This window comes from Eumetopias jubatus, unplaced genomic scaffold, assembly GCF_037043125.1.
Source record: "Eumetopias jubatus isolate StellerSeaLion01/CBP00866 unplaced genomic scaffold, mEumJub1_p1.0 scaffold_13, whole genome shotgun sequence".
NCBI classification, from domain to species: domain Eukaryota; kingdom Metazoa; phylum Chordata; class Mammalia; order Carnivora; family Otariidae; genus Eumetopias; species Eumetopias jubatus.
This window is the reverse complement of record NW_028274819.1, coordinates 84,702,010-84,726,500: the sequence shown is the minus strand read 5'-3', so window position 1 is coordinate 84,726,500 and position 24,491 is coordinate 84,702,010. Positions and strand designations below refer to the sequence as shown.

The window sequence follows — 24,491 nt, the reverse complement described above, 5'->3', positions numbered from 1 at the left end:
GACGATTATAATTTTTATCGCTTCATTTAAAACATTGCTGGTTCTTTAATGTTTTGTTTTCAGATTTAAAGGACCCCTTTTGTCCTCTCTTTTAAGCTATTTATAACTTACAGCAATTTGGTAAAGTGTATCTTTGCAACAAAGGTTGAAACATTTATCTTTTTCTCCCTACCTGATCCCTCCAGAATTCAGAAACTCTTATTAATATTCTTGATTTTCATGACAATATATGTATTTGCATAAGTTCAATTAAGAATCTGTTCTCCTTGTAACAGGACACAATTGGACAAGTCCTTGGCTTGGCTTCTTAGCCCCTAGAGGCTTTTGAAAGTTTAATCTGAGATTCCTTATGAAAAGCTCCAGCAAAGCAAATTTAAGAGAACCTATATGATCAATTGTTATTCTTGCTGCATTTGAGTAAATAATCAGGCCAAGTTTATTGAAACTAGACTTAATTTGCAAGCAAATTAGTCTTACAGTGGTTGTCTGTGATAGCAATGGGGATGATGATAGGGGAAAAAGTAGTACACCTTTGTGGATCAGATTCTAGTGCTGTTAATTGTCTTTGAGGTTTTGCTTTTCTGCCTGTAAACTGGACTGGATCCTGAATTCTTCTAGTTTCCTCAAATATTGGGCTAGAATTCTCCAAACTAACACTTCCAGTTTTCTCCTGCTCTTTTGACTTGGGATCACCATGAAACTAACACTGCCCTTTTCCCAAAGCCACGCAAGCCGTCTAAAGCCACCAGCCTGCCATAAACTTCAGAGACGTCACCACAACAGCTCCTGTGTGGACCACCTTTGTGACGATTGCTGTGTGGCCACTCAGAAAGATCCCAGACATTCACACCACAAACTAGGACAATCCATGAGATGGTCACTGTCCTCACTCCATCTAAAGGTGCTTAGAAGCCAACACCTAGAAGATTTCTCAAATGGCTGCTCTCCAAACTCAGAAACTTTATTTAATTTGCTCTAAATACTGACCTTTGTTTTCTTTTGTTGCTATAGAAAATGCCTCTCATTAAATTACCTGGTGGCTCACATTATACAGAAGCTTAATTTAGGTGGACGCCTACCTCCTTACTCTCTCCTGAGATCAGACACCCTCATATTCATCTTGTCCTAGGTAATCATGTGTGAAAACACATGTTTGCTGATATACCATGCTGGGCACATGTGAATAGCTTTTTAAAAAAACCAAAACCCACTTGAGTCATTTTGTTGGTTAAATCTTGGCTCCGAGGACTCTGTGCTCCAGGATGTGTTTCAGTCCTTGGCCTCTACCTCCTTATGGTCATCATATTGGCTTCTCAGTGCCTTGTATACTCTCTTGGGCTTTCAGTGTCCGTCAGCAGTCACTCACATGCCACACGGTATCCATCAGGATCAGACAACTACCTGAAATCCACAATAACCACAAAAATGATAAAGATAGTGACCAAATAACCCTCCGGGCCTAGACTCAACTAATGGAAACAGTGAATATGTGATTCCTGGGCCTGACTACATCATCAGTGGTAATGAGAATCACACTACAATGGTAAGGGAGGAATTGCAAAAATTAAAAACAGCGGAGACCAACGTTAAAATTCTCTGAGCAGACAAAACTGGTTTGGTCAAACAAACAAAATTTAACTGAGCTTATTTTGTAAGACTAACCTGACCTGGGTCATTTCTTGCTTCTGCCTCTGGAAATGATAAACAAGAGTTAAACTGGTTCCCAAGGTTGATATGGTATAACCACTAACGAATTCTCTATCATTTTAGAAAAGTCTAATATTATAAACAATCACTGTGAAGTGACTTTTTTTGTCACTGCCTTTTCTCTATGTAAGCTGTTTTATAACAACACACTCCTGAGCTTCATTCCATGTTCTGGTTCGTGGGCTCCCAGTTTGCAAACTATCTTCTTGGCATGTGCATAATAAACTTTTACTAACTCTTATCGCAGTGATTCATTGGTTTTACTTGCATAACTTAGAAACTTTTGACAATACAAAGAAGACTCCTATGGTCAAAGACAACCTGCAGGGGCGCCTGGGTGGCTCAGTTGGTTAAGCGACTGCCTTCGGCTCAGGTCATGATCCTGGAGTGCCGGGATTGAGTCCCACATCGGGCTCCCTGCTCAGCAGGGAGAGGGAGCTGGGCTCATACTCAGGGGATCATGACCAAGTAGCCAAAATGCACAGGACCCCTCCCCAAGTGTCCTTCTTTGGAGGAATTCTCATACCTTTTTGCCAAATACAGCTGTATGAGTGGCAGATTCCCCTGTAATTGTTCCCTTAGTACCCTGATCACAAAGGATGGGGAGAGAGGGTTTACTCCTAGCAAGTAAGCAAGCATCGAGATAGGGATTGCAATGCTAAAGGTGAGATTCACGGAAAGATAGAAACAGAGAGAGAAAACCACAAAGGGAGGAAATCTGCAAAAACTGCATTATGCCCATCCTTTCTTTCTGTCTTCAGGTTCCTTGAGAGGCCTCTGTGTTCAATACTAAATAGAAACACGAGTCCCAAAAGATCGCCCCTGAGGCCATTTACCACTATAGGAATTTGGAAAGATGTTTTTGCAACCAGGGTTCTTTTCCTGGGGTCTCATTACACCCGTGGCAGGGTTGCATTCAGGAAAGGAAACACACACTTTGCACATCAGATTGCAGACATTGATTGGAGGTGAGGGGGAGGGGCCATGGAAATAAACTAGATCCTTGTTGGCAAGCTGGGAGCAAGGAAACAAGAGGAAACATTCCACAAGGTAGGTGGCATTTGAGCTGGGTCTTAAAGGGCAAGTGTAAAGTTCAAAAGAGAGAATGGAGGTGGGAAGGGCATTTCAGCCTGAAGAACAGAAGATCCACGCAGAGTTGTAGGAAGAGGAGTAAGCTACCAGTGAGGCTCACAGACCTGTCAGAGAAACAGAGCCTGCACCCATCTGAGATGGGTCATCAGTCAGTCCTGTTGGGCGCAGAGGCACAGATCAGGTAACTTCTGGAGATCCTGCCTCATCATCTAAAATAACTGTTGGGGGGGGCGGCTGGGTGGCTCAGTTGGTTAGGTGTCCGACCCTTGATTTCAGCTCAGGTCATGATCTCATGGGTCATGGGAACGAGCCCCATGTAGTGCTCCATGCTCATGGGGGAGTCTGTCTCTCTCCCATTCCCTCTGCCCCTCCCCCCGCCCCCTCCCCTCTCCATGCCTGGGCTCTGCCTCTCTCTCTCTCTCTCTCTCTGAAATAAATAAATAAATCTTAAAAAATAAAATAAAATAAAATAACTCTTGGAAGTCCAGAGATGCACAAACATCATGAAGAGAATTACATACATGCAATCCTTGCCCATAACTGCATATGAAGGAAGCAAATAAATTAGTTGTCCAAACTGAACTTCTTAGTGCAAACCCTCGGGGCTCCTGGGGTTGAAACTGGGACAGGTTTCAGACTTGGGGGTTTGGCAGAGAGGCAGCCTCAACCTGCACTGTGGCCTTCTCCCCTCCTGTTGTGGAAATGAAAACAATGGAACTTAACCTTATTCCTTGACAACATTCTCTCTGAGCCTTTTCTCCACCCCTTTAAATCATAGGGTAGGGGGTGCCTAGATAGAAACACAGCTTTTCTTTTTAAAAAAAAATAGGGCACCTGGGTGGCTCAGTCGGTTAAGCGACTGCCTTCGGCTCAGGTCATGATCCTGCAGTTCCGGGATCGAGTCCCGCATCAGGCTCCCTGCTCAGCGGGGAGTCTGCTTCTCCCTCCGACCCTCCCCCCCTCTCATGTGCTCTCTCTCTCTCTCTCATTCTCGCTCTCTCAAATAAATAAATAAAAATTTTTTAAAAAATAAAAAATATATTTTATTTATTTATTTATTTATTTATTTATTTGAGAGAGAGAGAGGCAGACAGAGAACATGAGCAGGGGAGGAGAGAGGGCGGGGGAGAGAGAGAGACAGAGGCTGAGGGAGAAACAGACTCCTGGCTGAGCAGGGAGCCCACTGAGGCTCAGTCTCAGGACCCTGGGATCATGACCTGAGTCAAAGGCAGATTCTTAACCAACTGGGTCACCGAGGTGCCCCAGAAACACTGCTTTTCTGATTCAAAAAAAAGTCCTCTGAGAGGTGGAGGCAGGAAAGGCCATCCCTTCAGAGCCACACTGTTCACAGCCACATTTATGGGGGCACATAGTAGGTACGCAGGGCACTGTTCAAAGCTGTACACACACTCGCTCTGTCCCTGCCACGTAGATATTACCATTCCCGTTTTACCCGTGAGCCCAAGGCCACACACTCAAGCCAAAGTCTGATTCCCTCAGCACAATTTATTGAGCCACAATTCTATGTGGCTCTCAAGGCCAGGCTGCCTGGGGTCTGCTGCCCAACCCAGCCCAGGATAAGGGAACAGGCGGGTCTCAGAAAACTGGACAGAGCAAGGAGCAGGTGGACATCAAGGTCCTGGCCAGGCCCCTAAAGCAGGAGGAAGTGAAGCATCCGTCCACTCTACTGATTTGGCCAGGACCAATTCTGGGTGCGGGTGCTTCGACAGTCCCATTTTCCAGACAGGTAAGCTAGGGTCTGGACACACTGAACGATTTGCCTGAAGGCTTGCCCTTCTGAACTCCGGAGAATAAGAGTGCCGAGAGGGGTCAGGGTAAGCACGGTGCAGGGAACTTCACACACGTGGCATTATCTAGTGTCCCACCAACACTGACAACCCAAGTCAAGAGAAATTAGGTGGCTCAACCTCGCTCATGCAGCGGGTGCAGGCAAAGCAATGGACATAGTGCTGCTGGCTTGGTCCTCCCCTCCTTCCCCTTCCCCCAGGGCTTCCCAGAGAGTCAACCAAGGGTCCTGAGAAAAGGAAGCCCAAACAGTGCAAACTCAGAGAAAAGCACCCTTTTCACTCCTTTTGCCTCACCAGGTATTTTTGATGCTGACAATATGAGACCCAGGGAAACAAAATGCACACACACATACACACACACACACACACACACACTCACACTCTTCAGGAAGAACTCAGAACAAGCTAGAAACCAAGAGATCCTGAGTGAGAGAGATTAAAGAGGAGGGATCCAGGAAAGAGGAGGGGTAATACATGGGCTCAAGTTGAATAAGATTACAGATAAACCCAATTTTCTAGGACTTGTTTCTCTCTCCACTTCTCTCCCTTTGTTAACTCTCTTGGACAAAGCAGAAGAGAAAGTCTGGAGGTGGATGCAGAGGTAATTGGTAAAAGATGCCCCCAAAGACCAGGTGAAGGAAGCAGCTGAAGTGAGCAGAATGTTTTCCTCCTGGTGCTGACCTTGGGGTTCCCAAGCTTTCCTCTATTAAAAAAAGGCAGTAGTTTTTATCCCTGTGCATCTCAACACATAGCCTGAGCACAGCTGTCTCAGAATCACCTGGATGGGTCTGATAAAATGCAGGTTTCTGGGTTCCATTGCAAGCCTACCCATCAAAATAAATCAGATGGCGCTCAAAAATCTCCATCTTTAACAAGTGCCCTGGTGCTGTGGTGGAACTCTGCCGTCCACCAAAGGTGAAGAAACACTGCTTTACTTCCATGGGACTTAGGTCCCATGTCCCAGAAGGGGCTCTGAATCCCTAGGACTGATTCACAGTGATTCTCCTTCCTTTGTCCACACACACACTGCCTACCCCACCCCCAATCTACCCCTCCTCTCAGGCCATCCCAGAAGCCCTGAGCGGTGTGCAGGAAGGGGCTGCCGCTTGGTGGAGTGGCCGGGTGACTGCACACCCCAGGTCTCTGCCTGCAGTTGAGGAACAAGGCAACTTCTTCCCTGTACGGTGCACACAGGGGACACAGCTGAGAAATCCACAGCTTGGGGTTGAATGGAAGGAGGGAGCACCATCTAGGGACCAGCAGCTGGCAACACTGGATCAACAGCATCACCTGCTGGCCACAAGATGCCACATCCACCTCCCTCTTGGTCCAGGCCCTATGGGGGCCTCTCTCCCCAGATCGCAAGTGAGCCTGAGTCCAGAGGAAGCAGTGTCTTTTCTCAGTTGGCACACTGACCCAGAGATGCTTCTCCCCAGAGTATGAGCGGAGTCATGGAGTCCAGCCCATCCCCAAGGGCACATGTCCCGAGAATCCACAGAGCTGGGGCTTGAAGGTGCAGACCCTGCCCTGATTCCGTGTGTGTAGATCTCCAACAGACACCCTCACACAATGGCTCCCAAATACACTATGAACAGTTTTATTTTTACCTACTGTCTGTAGTCACCCAGCATCTTTAGATGCACCCAGAATCTTTCACCTTCCAATATCAGCTCCTACGGGCCAGGGACTGAGTCTTCCTTTACAGAGTGACTGGATCACCACATCTCACTGCCTCTTCCTGGAGATGATCATCATCACAGCCACCATGTTTGTGAGGATCACACCAGGCATGTGCTGCATGCTTTACAAGGGTGGTCTCACTTGATCTTCCCAAAGACTCGAGGAAACTGAGTCACAGAGAGGTTAAGCAAACTTGCTTAAGGGCACATGGCCACTGACTAGTAGAATCAGGATTCCAGTGCAAGCAATCTAGCGCTTGGTCTCAGTAGTCATGCTATATCACCTCCCAGAAAAAGCACACATATGCACACCCGGTTAGTAAATGCATCCTCTTCACCAGAAGTATGCCACATGTAGTTTCTCACCAGGCCTTCCATGCATCCCACTTATGAGGTAGGACCTGCTATTGCTGCTGGTCTCCCTGAAATGGCCTCTCACAGACCTGACCACTTCTCAGTGACCCATTCCTTCATCTGCAAGGTTCCAGGCCTACCCACAAAAAAGGTGCCTTATGGAGTGCATGACAAATGGGCCCTGAAAGGGTGGAGGAGGCCCCAGAGCCAAGGGGCAGGCTAAGGTAATGGGAACACAAATCTTGGCGGGCACCTGAGACCATGCAGTTCCTTCCATCAGGATTTACTAAGCACCTGTATCAGGCACTCTGCAGGCACAGGGGAGGCTCACCCTGCCCTCTGCAAGTGCACACTCCAAAGGAGCCAGTCAGTAAAGAAACTGGTCAGGAACCACAGGCATCGGTTTTGCCAAGTTGTTGGTTTGGACCTTCTCCACTAACCAACTGCGGCTTTGCTATGGTCCCCTCGAAGTCCTGCCATGGCCTCCCTCACCCCAACCAACCGCATTCACTGGGGACTTCTGGCTGCAGGCCTTGGTCTCCACCCTCCTTGAGAGAACCCGAGTGCACCCCTTCCTGCTGTGCTGCATAAGTTCCCGGTCCCACCACCGGAGAAAGAGGAGAGAGGCTAGGGAGAGGAGCTAAGCAGGAGTGAGGGGAGCAGGGACAGGAGAGAGGCAGTGGGGAGAGATGGAGGTGGGAAGAGGGGTTGGGGAGAGCAAGCGGGGAGGAGGAAGGCAGGGTGAAGGAGAATGAGACAGGAGGAAGAGGGAGGCAGAGGGAAGGGGGAGGCTGGGGGTGGAGGGCGAAGCAGGGAGGAAGGGGGGAGGGGGAGGAGGAGAGTAGAGGAGTGGGGGAGAGTAGGGGGAAGGGAGCGAGGTAGGGTGTAGGGGGAATGAGGCAGTGAGGAAAAGAGCAAGGCAAAGGGAGAGTCGAGGGAGAGGGGGAGAGCGAGGCAGAGGAGAGGGAGAGACAGGGGGCAGGTGTCCCGGCGGGGGACTGGGGGCGCCGAAGGACTGGAGGACCGGAGGAGGCGCGGGGAGCGGGAGGCGGGGGCCAGGGCGAGGCTGGAGGGAGGCCCGGCAGGGCTTCCTGCCGCCTGGCCCGCCCGGCTGGCTCAGCTCTGCCTGGCTGGGAGCAAAGTTTCCCAAGCTCGCCCAGAGCAGCTGGTGCTCTCCCCTGCCTTTGTTTTCCCCTCTCAGGATAGAAAATGAATTTCGAGCATCGCTGCCGAGCCTGCCAGGTAATTGGAAAGCATGTCGAACACTGCGTCTGGCGGCTCAGCGGAGGTCTCCGGGTTGGCCCCCGCCCTCCCGGGCCGCGGGGGTGGCGGGGCCGGGGGTGCGGGGGGAGAAGGCACAGGTGGCAGAGCACCTGGGGAGGGGAGGTAAACAGAAGCAGAGCCAGTCCCCGCCGTGCGGGGGCTACATTTAGCATCCCCGGATAAGTCACGCAGAAGTCAGCCCAGGCCCCAGCTTTGTCCTCCAGGCTGTGCCTCCCCCCCCCCCCCCCCCCCCCCCGCCACCGCACACCTGCAGCCACACCCTGGCGTTAAGTCTCAAGAGTCTGGAGAAGGTGCCTACAGGAGCTGGAGCCAGGGTTCCTCTGTTAAAAGGAAAACCACAGGCGTCACATAGAGTCCCCAAACCCAGGCTAATTGCAGTTCAACCTCTCGCAGAAATGGTGTCTTAACCAGTCAGGAGTTTTCCTATCACAGCCATTGAGGTAATCTGCCACCTGGCCCCTCTCCAGCCCCCACCCGGCAAAGGAAGATGAGGCAATCTGCAGGATAGAAGCGCCCTGCTCTTCCTTAGGAGGAGCAATCCTTTTCTTTTGCTAATAACTTCCTTGCCTCACCCCCCTTTCCGATAAAAACCTTCCATTTTCCTCAGAAGCTCCCCTCTGTTAACTAGATGGTAGGCTGCCCAGTGGTTTAATGAAGACAATTAGATCTTCTAATTGACTAGGTTGGATTGTTTTTTAACACCTCCCTGCTGTCTCCACTCCTCCTCCCCAACCCCTCCCGCTGTCTGCTGCTGGGTAGCCCACCTGCCAGGCATCCTCTCCTGGCCTTGCCCTCTGTCCAGTGCCCTTGGCTCTCCCAGACCTGCCCACCGCATTTCATGTACTGGTTTGGCTGGGTGCCTTCCATCCTCCTCTGGGGATGGCCCGGAGCCCCATCTCTTCTCTCAGTGGACACCACAGGGCAATGGCTGGGTCTTCATCCAGCAGTCCCCTGCGTCTGGTGTTGTTCATTACATCACGTGGATCCTAAGACCCCTACCAGCGCCTGACTCTGCAATGACAGACTCAGGAAGCACCGGCTCCTACCTCCCCTGGTATCCCAAGGCTCTGCTTTGCAAAGACCGAATCTGTCTTCTTTGAGACAGATTTTGCTGGGTCTGTGTCACTGTCTCTGTCTAGAATCAGCAAGTTCCCCATTAGGACTTGACACACACTTGGATGATGAGAACAGGCTAACGTCCCCCCCCCCACCACCACCACCAAGAGGTCCCAGGTAAGACTTCTACAAACATCAGCCTGGACCGGCCCCCCACCCACCACCCCACCCCCATCTTCCATGCCCTCCCCTCACAGAAAGATCCATGACCCACAAAGCCTTTATTAGCTCTTTCAGCTCCATTTAACTACATAAATGGCTTGGTCACAGTTGACTGATCCCAAATTTGCCAGTGATTTTCTTTTAATTTACCATGGCTCAGTCCCCCTGTAATACAGGTAGAGGAGGCATATTTGTTCCCAAACGCCCCTCCTGGGGTTAATCATGCACAGAACAAAACTCCATTTGAGCCACTTAATGATTTCATTTCCACCCTAGTTTTGAAGGGGCTGTGTTTATAATACTAATGTAGGTCCCTCTCTCCCCAAACTCCAGATGTTTGTGTGTGAGAGAACAAACGGGTGGGCCCTGTGAGCTCCTTAATCATTACCTCCCAAGTCAGAGCCCAACACTGTAGCGCTCTTTTTCTTTCCGAGTGCAGTGGGCTCCCCCTCTTTTCCAAGTGCCTGGAACCCTCTGCACATCTCCGCTCTCCTGAGAAGCCTGGCCTAGCCAGCATTGCGAGTTTGGCTCAGCCTCCCCCTGGGGTCCTGCAGCCGGGCTTTATGGGCTCACTTTGCACTCACCTGTAGGATCCCCACCTGTGAAATTCTCAACCTCCTGGCCTGCTATTCTCCCCACCATATCCGGCATTCCAAACATCCAGGCCCAACCCCCTGAACGTTCTGCATGCCTTCCTATGTGGTGCTCTCCTTGCCACAGCCTGGTAAAGCCTCTGCTTCAGTGTCACTTCTGGTGGGAAGTCAGCACCTTTCCTCTCAAGCAGAGAAAATCACTCCCTCTTCTGCTTTACCATGTATATACACTTTTGGCTTATTTACACACAACATTGAAAATTTGTTTGTCAGCCCCTCCACCACTCTCAGCCCCCTGAGGCTATGACAGAATATTCATCTGGGTATCCCCATACTCTAGTACGGTGCTGGATATAAACACTCAATAATTTTTATTTGAATGAATGGCCCCTCTATAGTTCATGTATATGGATGCGAACTGTACCCATCATTAAACTAAGATACTCAAAGGCCTTCCATCTGTTTAGGCTTCCCAAATGGTGCTAAAATCTAAATCCTGCCCTGCACGCACCCTGGGACTACACCAGCCTTCAGAAATGATTTCGTGTGGACATGGCGCCATCTGGTGGTTTCTGGCAAAACAGTCTCTTGGAGAGTGAAAAGGGCTTTGTCCTTTCGCTAAATTGTGACGGAGCCCCTGCAGCTCTGGCAAGGTGCGTGCCACTCCTTGCCCACCCAAGCACTTGAGTGAGGGGCTGGGAAGGCAAGGTCACCTCCAGGACTGCTGAGGAAAATCTGCTTACTTCTCTACCTCTCGTTTGCTGCAACTGTCCCCCCCAAAAGGACAGGCTCTTCCTTGCCACCAGGTGCCACTTTTCCACCAAGACTCCCACCTGTCAGCCCAGACCTGTCTGTCCATCCACCTGCTTGACATCACCACTGTGATATCCTCCAGGGGCCTGAATCATTACCCAAACTTAACTCATCTCCCCCAATTGATACCTCCCTATCTGAGCAGAGGGCAGCTCACGACCAGCTGCGCCAGGACATTTCTTCTCCCCCATTCTCCAGCTCCCACACATCACCAAGTCACATTTGTCCTGTCTCAAATCCATCGGTTTCTCTGTGTCCCCTCACCTTCCCAGGGGACCCCTCCTGGGCTCCCTGCTGCCACCCTGTACCACAGGCCACCTCCACAAGTGTGACCCCCTTCTGCCCCCAGCATTCCTGCACTTTCCACCTCTGCGAGGACAAGGCCCCCAGCCCACATGGCCTGGCCCTAGCCTCCTCACAACAGCCTCCTCTCTGGCCCTTCTCCCTCCCGCTCCCATCCAGCCAGAGTGGCCTTTTGGCATCATGCTCCTCTTCATCCCAGAGCCCTCTCACTTGCCTCTGCTCAGGGCTGTGCCCCTGACCCCTGGCTGGTTAACTCCTACCCTCATCCTTCCTCCTCCACCTCCTGCCCTAAAGCAAGCAGACAAAGGGAGATTGGGAAGAAGAGGTGCTGGAGAGGGAAAGGGCAGGCACTCCTGACCTCTGGGAGTAGTGGGGCAGGGTGGGTGTGGACCTGCCCTGCCTCCACCTCTCTCCTTCTACAATGCTGGCTCACCACCACCATCAACCAAAATGACCCCTCCCCCAGCTTAGCAGCACAGTGGAGTGGTTAAGGGCATTGCCTCTGGCATGAGATTGCCTGGATTCAAATCCTGGCTGTGCCACTTAATGGCTGTGTGACATGAGGAAGGCTATGTAACCTCTCTGAACTTCCGGTTCTTCGTCTGTAAAATGGGGGTGATGATTTTTAAATCATCAATAATAAATCTGTTTTTTTCTCTGATTAGGGCGAGTTCCCATTATATATATAGTACTTCTCCTTTAAAGTAACTGTGAAAATTGTGACTTATAGTTTGTTTAAAATTTGTCTCCCCTGTCAAAATGAAAGTCCTACCAGGGCAGGGAGAGGGTGGGTCCTGCTCACTGCGGTATTCCCCAGGCCTAGCCCAGGTCCACACATAATATAGCAGTGTGGTTGAGAGACGAGGCTTGGGAGCCAGAGGCCAGGCCATGTTCTCAAGTAACTCAAGATACCTGGTGTCGTGTTGTCTTCTCTCAAATGGTAATAGCATCTACATCAGAGGGCTGCTTGGGTAGTACTACCTGGCACACAGTAGGTGCTCAGTCCATGCTGGCTGTTATTCTAGCAGACACTCAATAAAGACTTGAATAAGACTTCCAGTTTCTGGGGCGCCTGGGTGGCTCAGTTGGTTAAGCGACTGCCTTCGGCTCAGGTCATGATCCTGGAGTCCCGGGATTGAGTCCCGCATCAGGCTCCCTGCTCAGCAGGGAGTCTGCTTCTCCCTCTGACCCTCCCCCACCTCATGTGCTCTCTCTCTCTCTCTCTCTCAAATAAATGAATAAATAAAATCTTTAAAAAAAAAAAAAAGACTTCCAGTTTCTGGTCCAATATGTAAAGAACTTGGAAGCCATCACTCCCATTCTCACAATTGGGAAAAAAGCCAAACAAACCAAAACCCAACAATATTTCCTAGGTCCATCAGAGAATTTAGGTCATAGGGCAAAATGCTGACCTGAGAATTGGAGAGACAGACGTGTTATTATGGAGAATCACAACTTCGCAGATACAGAAACCTCCGGGAAACAGCACCAGATTAGGGAAGCTTAAATATAATTGATGAATTGCTGGAGGCTTACTGTGGACAAGCTTGAGATTTAATAAGTCCAGGGTTCCCCAGTCTTAGAAGGCCCCCAGCTTCCTGAATTTTGCCTCCAGGAGCCCCACCAGGTTCTCACAATGAAGATCAGAGAACCCCTCCCTCCTGCCCACTTCAGCAAGGGGAGAGGAAAATAGCCATTTTGAAATATGTCCAGAGCATTCTGTTTTCCTTAACAAAGGCCTGCCCTCAAGACAGACTGTTTTTCCAGAACCTACCTAACCTGAGGGAAGGACAACACCCAACTCTGGCCCCCTCTGGCCTTCCTTTCTCTCCTGAGGTGGGGGCAGTGGAGGGGGAAAGGCAAGGAGGGCACAGGCCAGGGCCACAGGCTCACTAAGAGACTGAGGCCTGAACAGAGGACCCTCCACTGTCCTCTTGGCCGCACCGCCACATCAGCAGGCCCCTTTGTAACCACAGGGGATTTCAGCTGGAAGAACTAGAAGCCTCAGGCCCTATTTAAGAAGGAACCTCTAGGGAAACCTAAAGACAACAAGGGAGACAAAAACAAGAGCACAATAAAAAATGTTAATCTCTAATACTGCAGCTGCTGGAGAGCGTAAACACAGCCGAACTCCTAACCAGTTAAATATAAAACCTCACACTCTCTGCCTCCATTCCTTTACCCCTGCAGCATATCTGGCTTTCAACAAAACATGATGCTATATGATACAAGGTAAAAAATAATCTGAAGAAACAAGGCAAGCATCAGAACCAGACTCGGATAAGGCAAAGATGTTGGCATTGTCAGACTTGGAATTTAAAACTGTGATAAATATGCAAAGGGATCTAATAGAAATAGTGGATGACACACAAGAACAGATAGGCAGTGTAGGCAGAGAGAAGGAAAACCCTACAGAAAAATCAACAGGAGATGCCAGGAATAAGAAGCCCTGTAATAGAAATGAAGAATGCCTTTGATGGACTCATTTGTAGACTAGACACAACCAGGGAAAGACTCGATGAGTTTGAAGAAATGTCATTAGAAAGTTCCTGACTGAAAAGTCAAGACAAAAAAAAAAGGTGGAACAGAATAACTTAAAACTGTGGGGCAATTACAAAAGATATAACACATGCATAACGAGAATACCAGGAGAAAAATGAAGGGAACAGAAAAAATATTCAAAGTAATAGTAGTTGAGAATTTTGCAACGGCGGACCCCATGCAACAGATCCAGGAAACTCAGAAAACTAAGCAGGGTGAATACCCAAAACTCTACACCTACGCACAGCATATTCAAACTGCAGAAAATCAGACAGAAAAAAGCTTGAAAACTAGAGGAGGAAAAACTCCTTACCTAAGGAGGAGCAAGGATAAAAATTATGTGACTTCACTTCAGAAACCATGCAAGCCAGAAGAGAGTCAGACACATATTTAAAGAGTCAAAGAAAAAAAAAAAAACCTAGAATTTTATGTCCTTCAAGAGTGAGTAAAAATACTTTCTCAAACAAAAATCAAAGGAAATGGTCTCCAGTAGACCTGCCTTGCAAGAAATGTTAAAAGTTCTTCAGAGAGGGGAAATATAGGTCCGAAACTTGGATCTACAGGGACACCTGGGTGACTCAGTAGGTTAAGTGTCTGCCTTCAGCTCAGGTCATGATCCCAGGGTCCTGGGTTAGAGCCCCAAATCAGGTTCCTTGCTCAGCAGGGTGCCTGCTTCTCCCTCTACCTGCCATTCCCCCTGCTTGTGCTCTCTCTCTCTCCCTCTCTCTCTCTCACATGAATAAATAAATACAAATCCTAAAAAAGAGAAAAAAAGACAAGTATCTACATAAAGACAGGGAGAGAGCTAGAGAAGAAATAAAGATAAAATAAATACTTGAGTGAAACAAACAAACCACACTTCCCCCAGTAAGTCCTCCTCTTCTGGCCCAGCCTGGCACCCCTTCTAGTGTTCCAGGAGCACCTAGCATGGTCCGCTGATACAGCTCTGTGCTGGCCTGGCATCTCTGTCCCCAAAAAGCTCTGTCCCCAGTCTATGTGTCCCCAGAGTCCAGTCCACAAAGAGCCTGATGAATGAATGAATAGTAAGAACTCGCACCAGAGGCCAGGACAGTGATTAAATAGCTTGTCTCTTTATTAGCAGTTCAGGGGGAAGATTCCGGTGCTGCCACTGTCACAAGGAAGGGCTCACCTGACGGATTCTTTCTGCCCAGGTGTGGTTGCTCCTCTGGTCAAGGGGTGATAGACTTTCTTCTGACACAGGCTGTTCCTTGACCCTGAAGGACATGAACCTGGGAAGCAGAGGAATGCCCAGGGGGCACGTCACAGAAGCGCAGGATGGCTAAGGGGCTTGATGATCATGCCTCCGAAGCGCACCAGCCCAACATTCCTAGAGCTGCGTGTAGAGCAGAAAAACCCACAGAGGGAAAGGACAGTGGTGCATCAGACAGACCTGGCTCTGCTTCTTCAAACTTCAGAAGACCCTGCAAGCATCCCAGATTCCTCATTGTCTTTACTATTAGTAAACAGTTGACATGGCACATCATGTCGTTTACTAAGTGCTGATAGCCATTTTCCTCAAGGCAATGTTCTGAAGTCTGAGGAAATTGAGGCACGGCGGCATAAACCAACTTACCCAAGATAGAGCTGGACTGAAAGACAGTGTCTACTCCTAAGGCTTGGCTTAACCTCTGCTGTCTGTATAATGGGCATGAACAATGCCCTCCTCTTAAGGTTCTTTTGGATCAGGTAAGAAATCTTGACAATGTCTTGTGCCAAACCTGGCATTTGGTAAGTGTTCCATAAATGCCAGCACTCTACTTCCATGGCCTTCCTTTAAGCATGTTGGGGGTAGACTGGGTCTAAAACACTCCTTCAGCCCCCCATGACAGCCAGTTCAGTCTTCATACTTGGCAAGGGTGCAGTAACCTTTTCCTGAATGAATGGCCTCTGTAGTGTATTGCCTGTCATTGGCCTTCTACCTCCCAGAGCTACGTAAATGGCCACTGTTATGATCACTGGTACCCAGCGCAGGCCAAGAAGTCATAGAACCCAAAGTCAAGGCCCTAATTGGTGGCAGGGCCAAAACCTATGTGCCCTCACGGCTGACCCCAGTGCTCTGTGATCTTGTAGTTCATCGTGGGGTCAGTAGACTTACAGCAGCAATGCCTGGGCATGTTAGAAAAGCAGTACAGCAGGCCCCCCACAACATACTAATGCAAGATCCCCAGGTGGTCCCTAGCCTGTGCATGATTGAGAAGCCCTCACAGTGACACCACAGCTAGAAGGGTCAGAGAGGCCAATCCGAACTTGACTTGAAGTCCTTCCAGAAATTTAGGAGATGCACTGCAAGAGCCTAAATAAGGCAGTTGCCCTATCCCCCACTCTCACCGGCCGCAAGTGCAGGCCCCCTCACCAAAGGAAAGGCTAAACCTTATTATCAAGCTTCTGCCCCAGTGCACTATCTCATGCCCAGGCTCACCATCTCCCCTGCCCAGCTCCTCACCTGTCAGCCTCTCACCTGTAGCTCAGCATTCTGCATAGGAATTTCTGTTGGGAGTCCCCTGAGATGATTCATCCATAAGGTTGCCTATGCTGCAGGGACAGAGAAGAGGAGCAAGGCAGACGGGAGGCGGCCAGATGGCAAAGCCTGCCCAGAGCGCACACCCAGAACATGGTATGGAGCTGGGGTGACCAGTCAGCCACTGCCCCATTCAGGCCCTGGAGCAGAGTCTTACACGAAGAGGCACTCAGCACAGAAGGGTTCCAGACACAGTCAGGGAACCTGCAAAGGAGAGGCCAGAAACACCCCCACCCACCACCCCCTGACCTTATTAGGTGTACAAATCAGATAATCTCCAACAGCTTACCTTCTTCTCACCTGCTCTATTCGGTCTCGCATAATGTCATTCCTCGCCTCACTCGGCACTTGGAAGATACGGGTATGGCTGCAAAACACCATTCAAACATTGGGATTCCCGAGTTTCTCTTTCACTAGGCATAGCGAATGGGTTGGAATCATACAAACGATAGTTCTGGCCCTGTCACCCTGAACCTTTGAGCTGGTCCTTCACTTGTCTTGCATGAGGCACACAAAGATTGTTTTGTTTTGTTTTTTGCTGTCAATTTACCCCTGAGCCACCCAATAATCCTGGGCAGGTAGCAAATTGTCCTAAGAAGAGTTGAAGAAACAGAGAGGTTAAGTGCCTTTACCAGAGTTGCACATCAGGTCAGTGGTCTTGTAAGACATGGAACTCACCCCTTCTGAATTCCTCTCCAACTTCCTTATCAGCTCTTTATGACCTACACTATGCCATACTTACCATGGTTTAGAGATAATTCTGCAAAAATCTGCCACAAAGAAGCTGAAGGCCCCTCATCACCGCTGTTCTGTTTTATTTCACCATGCCGACTTGCCTTTGTCTCTGTGGTCCAATTCATGTCCTCAACTCCATCCCCCTCTCCCCCTACAGACCCTCGATTCCAGCAAAACCAGTCTGCCCACTGAATCCCCCGTTTTTGCCTCTATTGTTCTAGGGGCCCTGGGACTTTCAATGTGAAGACAGCATTGATACTGCCTCAAAGACTTGAAGCCTGGAGGTGATAAATATGCTCATTTATCACTCACAGAAGGTAGAGCTGAGTCAGTGCGCAAAGAGAGGGGTAAGAAAGAATAAAGGGATTCCAGAAAAGGGAGAGATTACTCCCAGCCCAAGGCCCAGAGAAAGGGCTACAGCCCTGGGCACTGGAGGCCAGGTGGAATTGGCCAAGTTGCCAAGGCTTTTGTGACCTGTGGAAGCCCCCTCCTCCCCACTCCTGTTTATTCAGTCCCTGCCCAGTCCATGGGTCAGTCCAAGCAAATGTCCTGCTAGAAACCTTTCCAGGGTCCCCCAGGCAGCAAAGCCTAGAACTTGCACAAGCTGGGTCCCCCATGCTATGCTCTTGTAGATACTCCTCATGGCTTCTCTGACATTTTCTCTAATATTCACACACCTTATTCATCTAGTTCAGTTTTATCCCTTTGAAACTGGGGACTCCATCTTATTTTCTCTCTCTTTAGAGGGCCTAGCAAACATCTACGAAAAAAATGAGTATCCGCTGATGCTTAATGAAGGGATATGTATTCCCTGACTATATATTTACTGAAACTAATAAAAGAGTGCCAAAACCAGTGGACTGGAGGGGGGCCAGGCAGAGTTTATGGGTTTAAAAAATCCACAGAAAGTCCAAAGTGGAAAAATTATATATGGATAATTGTGATTCCTGTAGCTTGTCTTCAAAGCTTTAACCTAGTTATGCCATACAGCTAAGGTCTAAAAAATTTCTGAAGATGATGTTCATATTATCCAGACCAAAAAACTGCCAAATGTAGAGTTCCATTCAGTGCAGCCGTGTCAGGCAGGGACAGGCTCCCATGTGTAAGGCTGTGGCTGGATTACAGTCCCCAACATTTATGATTTTAGAATACAGTTCCCATCCAAAAAGTCTTTCCCAGGAAGGTCTCAAATTCCACCATTTGTCACTCCTTCCTGAGCATTTGAATCCTGTTTTAAAATGCTAATGGCACCATAAGGGGTAAACACAAGAAAACTGGATATCCCCAAAGCAAAAATACATTTCTTGAGAAATGCGTCCTCCTTGATAGAAGTGAACAAAGCTGGCGATGGGGACATGGGAAGGAAAAGAGTACAGAAATGAGAGAGAGAGCTCCTCCACATTTTCATGGAGGACCTGTTTAAACCCGTAAGTCTTCTGCTGAGAAGAGACCCTGAGTGAACACAGTCCTGAAAAGGAAATAGGGAAGCTTATGCCAGAAGAAATGAGCCGGCTTCCAGGCCCAGCTCCCTCCACATTGGGTCTCAGGCCCTTTGGAGCCAGGAAAGGCAGAAGGAGGTATTCTGTGCTCCAGCAAGCATGGTGGGAGGCTGGCAAAGCCACCACAACGTGGAGCACAGAATTCTAGCCTCGAGCGCTGAGAAAACTCCTCTCACCTCAGCTGCAGATGAGGGCTCAGGCTTTTGCATTTTAAGAGCTTATTTTCTTTTAGCTCTTTAAAGTGCAGCCACTTCTGAACAAATCAAGTGCAAAAGTAACAGAAGTCTGAAATTTATTCAGAAGCATTGAAGAAATGGTGAGCAAGCCCAGTTTTGCAACCCCTGAAGTCATGTTAAAACTTAGGAATGAGCTGGGCTTTCAAGATAGCAAAAATATTTCCTTAAGACCCCAAAGTAAGGCTGAAAAATTTCTCAGCCAAGGAAGTCAACGTCTCTAGAGGAGAATAGCCGTGAGTTTGTGTTGGCAAGGAATCCCAAAGGTGGGGGACTTGTGCTTCCCTCCCCACAACTCCACTCGGGGCAAATGAGAGGCTTTACCTCCATCTTATGAACTGGATTCTTGTTCTTTCCTCCAGGACCTCTTGACTCTGGTTTGCCAACAAATCAGACTTTGAGAGATGGTGCTTCACCTAGGAAATCAGGGTAGTGTGCACGTGATTACTGTCCAGCAAGGACACCATGGCCAGGATGGAGCCCAGCCTGGACAAGCTCTGCCCACTAGCCCAAGACCCTCTTCAGTTGGACCTTGTGCCTGCCCACCTCCCTCTCTGCCCACTCCCCTAGGATGATTGTCTCAAACTCTCAATTACCACATCTCTGGTGACATGTACATCTTGGCCATGGGTGGGAGGGCAGTTGGTGGACATCTTCTCCTTTATGTCCTGGGAAGCTTCTTCTTCAGTCTGAAAGGTGAGCAATTTCCCCTGAAAGTGTTGTTCTGTATCTGAGCCCAAGTCTGTTTCTTCTGCCTTTTCCTTATTTTCCCCTCTGTCACAACACACATGCCACGTGTCCTCGCATACACACTCTGTATATCACAGTCCCTGCAGTAAGCGTGTCTATTCCTACCTTCCTGCAGAATTCCAGGGAACTCATTAAGTCCTTGGCCCTATCCCAAGGCATTCCTGAGACACCCTGTAGCTGGAGATGACACATCTGAAACCCCTCATCCAGTATCCTTAAGAAGAAGGGTTGGGATAGTGGTGATTCCAACACATCTCTGACAAGGACACAAGCCCCAGCATCTTCTAGGACATTTGGTGAATTAGACACAGCTCTAGGCAAAGTGTTTAGCAAAGAACTTGAGTCACCCAGTTCTAAGGGGAAAGGAGTCCAGATTCCTGCACCTGAGGAAGCCAGCTCTCTAGAATTTGGGGTACCCTGAGTCATAGAGAAATATTACTCACTTTTTTCAACCAGTGCTTTACTACAGATACAGCCTCGCTTTCTACAACTTCAACATCCTGCAACAAATTGGTAAGTTAATGCCTCAGAATACCTAGAGACCCAGCCCTCCTCCTCCATCCTTATCCAGTTATGTATTATAAGATCTCTTGGAAGTGCAGTGGAGAGCTCAGAAGGGAGCAGATAGATGAGAAACAATTCCAGGTAGCTACCCCCAGCTCTACTTACTGAACTGGTTTTTGGTGGGAAGGGGAACCCTGCACCTTTCCGGGTGAGAATGTACACAATCCATGTTGTAATTATCATCTTTGAACTTATGCCAGGCCTCCTTCTTGGCTCCCTCCTTCCATCGAAGCTGCCTGAGAACTCCTCTGGAACAAGGAGGTCATTGATGGGAGCTGCCCACCTGATTGGCTGGCCAATGATGATGTGACAATGGCCTCCTTTAGTCTCCGGGGTCAGAGTGGAGATGGAAAAAAGAGGTCAGGAAGTATCTGCCTTAGTGGTGGCCATAGCTCAGAAATTGGAGAGATAGGGGGATGGGAACAAAAAATAAGATACAACCAATATAAACCTGAGGAAGGCACAGGGGGAAATTACCAAAATTATAGAGATTTGGTTGGGGCAGGGGGATTATGGCTGGTCACCCAGTTTTAAACAATGCTGAAGCATAAAGACATTCTGTGAATCAAAAGAATAAATTTGTAACAAAATGAAACGGGCCCTCTAGAAGTTGATTCAAACAATGCCACAAGGTACTTCTTATTCTTACATATGGGGGAAGAAAGAATTTGTCCACCCCTCAAAAAATCAAAGATAGAGGGACAAAATTCCCAACAAGGACATTTTCTTTTTTTCTACTTTGTTTACACCAGTGATTCAAATCATAAACAATAATCCAAACAATTAAAGGTATAGAGTAAAAAGTGCAAGTGCCATTTGTTATAAAAAAAATAATTTCCTGATGATTTCCAGTGGACTGCTGCAATGGAAGGACAGTCAAGGTGAGGTGAAAAGGAGATTGTGTTGTGACTTCAGAGTTGGGGGGAAACATTGATAACTCAGGTGGCTGCTATTCCCATCTAGAACTTTCAATGAGAAATTGAGGAAGTTCAGAATATCTAAAGGATTCTAAGCAAATGTTCAGCTGCTCTAAAAGTAACTGTAGCCTAACTTTGAGACTATTCTCAAGGTCCTAAAAACGAGGGTTGCAATCCTGTCTTTATACTAACTCGGTGTGTGACCTTGACCCAGTGAATCATCAGTCTCTGGTTCTAGTTTGTCTTCAAAATGAAAAGAACAGAATAATGTCTGTAGTTTTCTTTTAGCTCTAATATTCTATAAATGTTCTCATTCTCATTCTTCCAAGAGTATCAAAGAGTATCTGTCTCCCCAGTTCCCCTCATATAGACACTGTGTCTCCTCCCTCTCGGCAAATCACCTCAATTTTATATCTTCTTTATTGATCAGAATGCTCTAGGCTATGTTGAGGCAACAAACTAGTCCCCAAATTAAAAAGGTTTATTTCTCACACAGGGTGATGTATGGAAGTGTTGAATCACGGTATTGTACACCTGAAACTAACGTAACACTGCATGTTAACTAACTAAAATTAAAAATAAAAACAAAAAAGCTTCACTTCTCACTCTCAAAAACTCCAATACAAGTTGAGAAGCTCTTCAGGGAAGTCGTGTTCCATGTGGTGACTTAGAGATCCAGGACGAATTCCATCCTGTGGCTCCAAGGTCTCATGATGTTACCTCCATAATTACCAAAGCAAGGAGAGAGAACATATGGAGGAACAAAATCAGCTCTTCTGCTTCAGCCCAAAGGCTTCTTCTTAAAGCTTGTTGGCCAGTACTAGTCATATGACCCCAACCTAACTCCCAGAGGGACGGAAATTAAAAAACAGAAGATGAAATTACTTGTCAACATCTCTGTTTCTGCCACTATCCCCTAAAATTATGTTTCCATCTTTATTGATATAATTTTTTAATATAAAAACATTAACCTGAGTCAAAAGTTAAAACTACATGAAAAGATATACTCAGGGGAACTCTATCTCTTCTCCTCTCTGTTTAACCTTGTTCTTACTTCAGAAGTAAGGTTTTCATAAGTTTTTAGGATATACATCCTGCGTTTGTTTCCAAAATAAGAGAGATACATAAATGTAGTCTCACTTTTTTATTAATATGTTATAAAATGCATACAGGACAGTATACAAATACATGCACAACTCAGAAAAATTAAGTGGGTGTACATACACACACACACACATTGAACCACTTCTAGTACACCAGCAAGCCCAAGTAATACTCTCCCACGAGGTGACCAACATTTTCACCTCTATTACCAAAGGAAAGTTTTGCCTAGTGTTCCTTTGTATTAGCAGAACACAAATTATTTATCAAATTTACTATTAATGGACATTTATGTTATTCTACTTCAATACTTTTTTAAAATAATGCTGCTATAAACACTCTTATATCTATTATTTGGTTGACATAAGCACTAAATCTTTAGAGTATATACATACCAAAAAGTGGAACTGCTAGGTCATAGGCTTTACATATATTCAGTATCGGTATATACCAAAGATTATTGCAAAGTGGTTGTACCCATTACTGCCCATATGCGATGTATGAAAGGAACAGTTGCTTTACCTTCTTACCAATACTTGGTATATCATTTTTATTGAATATTTAATCCATATGAAAGAATATTTATAGTACAGTTTATGTACAGTTTAAAGAATAACAATAGAAGGATACCCATTAAAGAAAAAGAACATTATTGTTACTTTTGAAACCCCCTGTGTACTCCTCCCTGTTTCTATCCTTTTCTCTTTCTTTATTTTTTATTAACTTTACTTGTTATGTCATTTTTATAGTTTAGCCAGATGAATGGAGATAAACTGGTAACCAAGGATAGTTTAATTTGTAATTAATTAATTAATTAATTAATGGTGTTAAACATCTGAGTTACATGGTGACTCTATTTTTGAGGTGCTGTCAAAATACTTTCTAAATGTCAGCACCATTTTACATTTCTGCCATAAATGTGTAAGAGTTCCAGTTTCCCCACATCCTTGGCACAGGGTTATCTGTCATTCTAATTTTAACCATTCTAGTAAATGTGAAGTGGCATCTCATTGTGGTTTTTTTTTTTTTCATTTTCTTTTTTCATTGTGGTTTTGATTTGTACCTCTCTAACGATAAATGATGCTGAGTATCTTTTCATGTGCTTATTGGCCATTTGTATATCTTCTTTGGGGAAATATCTATTTAGATACTTTCAATTTTATAATTGGATTATTTGTCTTTTTATTGTTGAATTTTAAGTAAAAGTTATTTATATGTTCTATGTACAAGTGTCTTCTCAGATATATGATTAGCAAATATTTATTCTGTAGCTTCTCTTTTCACTTTCTAGATGTTATCATTTGAAGGAAAGAAATGATGAATGAAGTTATCATTCATCACATAAAATAATAAATTGGACTTTTAATGAGGTGCAACTTATTTTTACTTTTGTTGCTTGTGCTTTTGATGCCATATCTAAGATATACCTATTACATGTTCATAAAGATTTATTCCTATATTTTTTTCTAGGAATTTAATAATTGTTGCTTTCACATTTGTGTCTATTATCCATTTTTAGTTAATTTTGGATATGGTGTGAGGTAGGGGATCCAACTTCATTTTTTTTGCATTTTGAATTTAGTTGTCCCAGGCCCATTTGTTGAAAAGAATTTCTTTCACTATTAAATTGTCTTAGCTCCCTTGCCACAAATCAATTAACCATAAATGTAAGAGTTTATTTCTGGACTGTAAATTCCTTTTTTTTTTTTAAGATTTTGTTTATTTATTTTAGAGAGAGAGAACGTGAGTAGGGGGTGGGGCAGAGGGAGAGGGAGAGGCAGAGAATCTCAAGCAGACTCCACACTAAGTGTGGAGACTGACATGGGGCTCTATCTCACAATCCTAAGATCATGACCTGAGCCAAAACGGAGATGCTTAACCAACTGAGTGACCCAGGTGCCCCATGGACTGTAAATTCTTTTCCATTCATATATGTATCTACCTTTATGCCAATACCACACTGTCTTGATTATTTGATTACTTGATTGTAGTATGTTTTGAATTGTTTTGGCTATTGTGAGTTTCTTGAATTTCCATTGGAATTTTGGAATCAGCTTGTCAATTTCTCTAAGAATAATTTTAAAAAGCCTGCTAATATTTTGATAGGGATTGCACTGACTCTGTTGATCAATTTGGGGAGTATTTTCATCTCCATAACACTAAATCTACCATTCCAAAAACATGGGGTGTTTTTCCATTTATTTACATCTTCTTTAATCTCTTTCAACAAAGTTTTGTAATTTTCAATGTGCAAGTCTTACACCTCATTTGTTAAGTTTATTCCTAAGTAGTTTATTCTTTTTGATGATATTATAAATGGAATTATTTTCTTAATTTTATTTTTGCCTTTGTCATTTCTAGTGTACAGAAATATACTAGAGTTTTTTTAATATTAATCTGTATCCTGCAACTTTGCTGAACTCATTTATTATAATAGTTTTTTGCAGTTTCCTTAGAATTTTCTATATATAAGGTCGTGTCTTCTGCTGTTAAAGTGAAGGTCTTAATTGAGAAGTAAGAGAATCCTGGAAATTGGTATGAAGACATATGGAAAGATCCTAATAAGGCTGGAGATATTTAAATCCTAAATAATTCTTACTCTTTGCCAGTAGAAGCAGTCTTTCCATCCCATCTGAAGAGATTAATACTGCTTTGCCTTAGGTACTTGCCTTGAAAGACACTGTTGCTTCTCCTCCAGGAC

The 24,491-nt window shown here is 46.3% G+C and overlaps 1 protein-coding gene across 1 annotated transcript; it reads right to left on the bottom strand.

Annotated features, from left to right (window-relative positions):
• Positions 1–15,938: 15,938 nt before the first annotated feature.
• Positions 15,939–19,955, bottom strand: SPATA19 (spermatogenesis associated 19). Its single transcript, XM_088017950.1, has 6 exons — positions 19,878–19,955; positions 19,652–19,708; positions 19,055–19,147; positions 18,783–18,874; positions 16,281–16,358; positions 15,939–16,005 (listed from the first exon to the last, which is right to left on the bottom strand). Exons 1-6 carry the CDS (start codon positions 19,953–19,955, stop codon positions 15,939–15,941), a joined length of 465 nt encoding a protein of 154 aa, XP_087874076.1.
• Between the last annotated feature and the right edge of the window lie 4,536 nt (positions 19,956–24,491).

What these genes read in the sequence shown, in the direction of transcription:
- SPATA19 (XM_088017950.1), bottom strand. Translation starts at nt 19,955, where the DNA reads ATGATAATTACAACATGGATTGTGTACATTCTCACCCGGAAAGGTGCA. An exon ending in TCCCACCAAAAACCAGTTCA is followed by an intron (nt 19,709 to 19,877) that starts GTAAGTAGAGCT and finishes AATTTGTTGCAG; the next exon opens with GATGTTGAAGTTGTAGAAAG. An exon ending in ATCCAGTTCATAAGATGGAG is followed by an intron (nt 16,359 to 18,782) that starts GTAAAGCCTCTC and finishes GGTGTTTTGCAG; the next exon opens with CCATACCCGTATCTTCCAAG.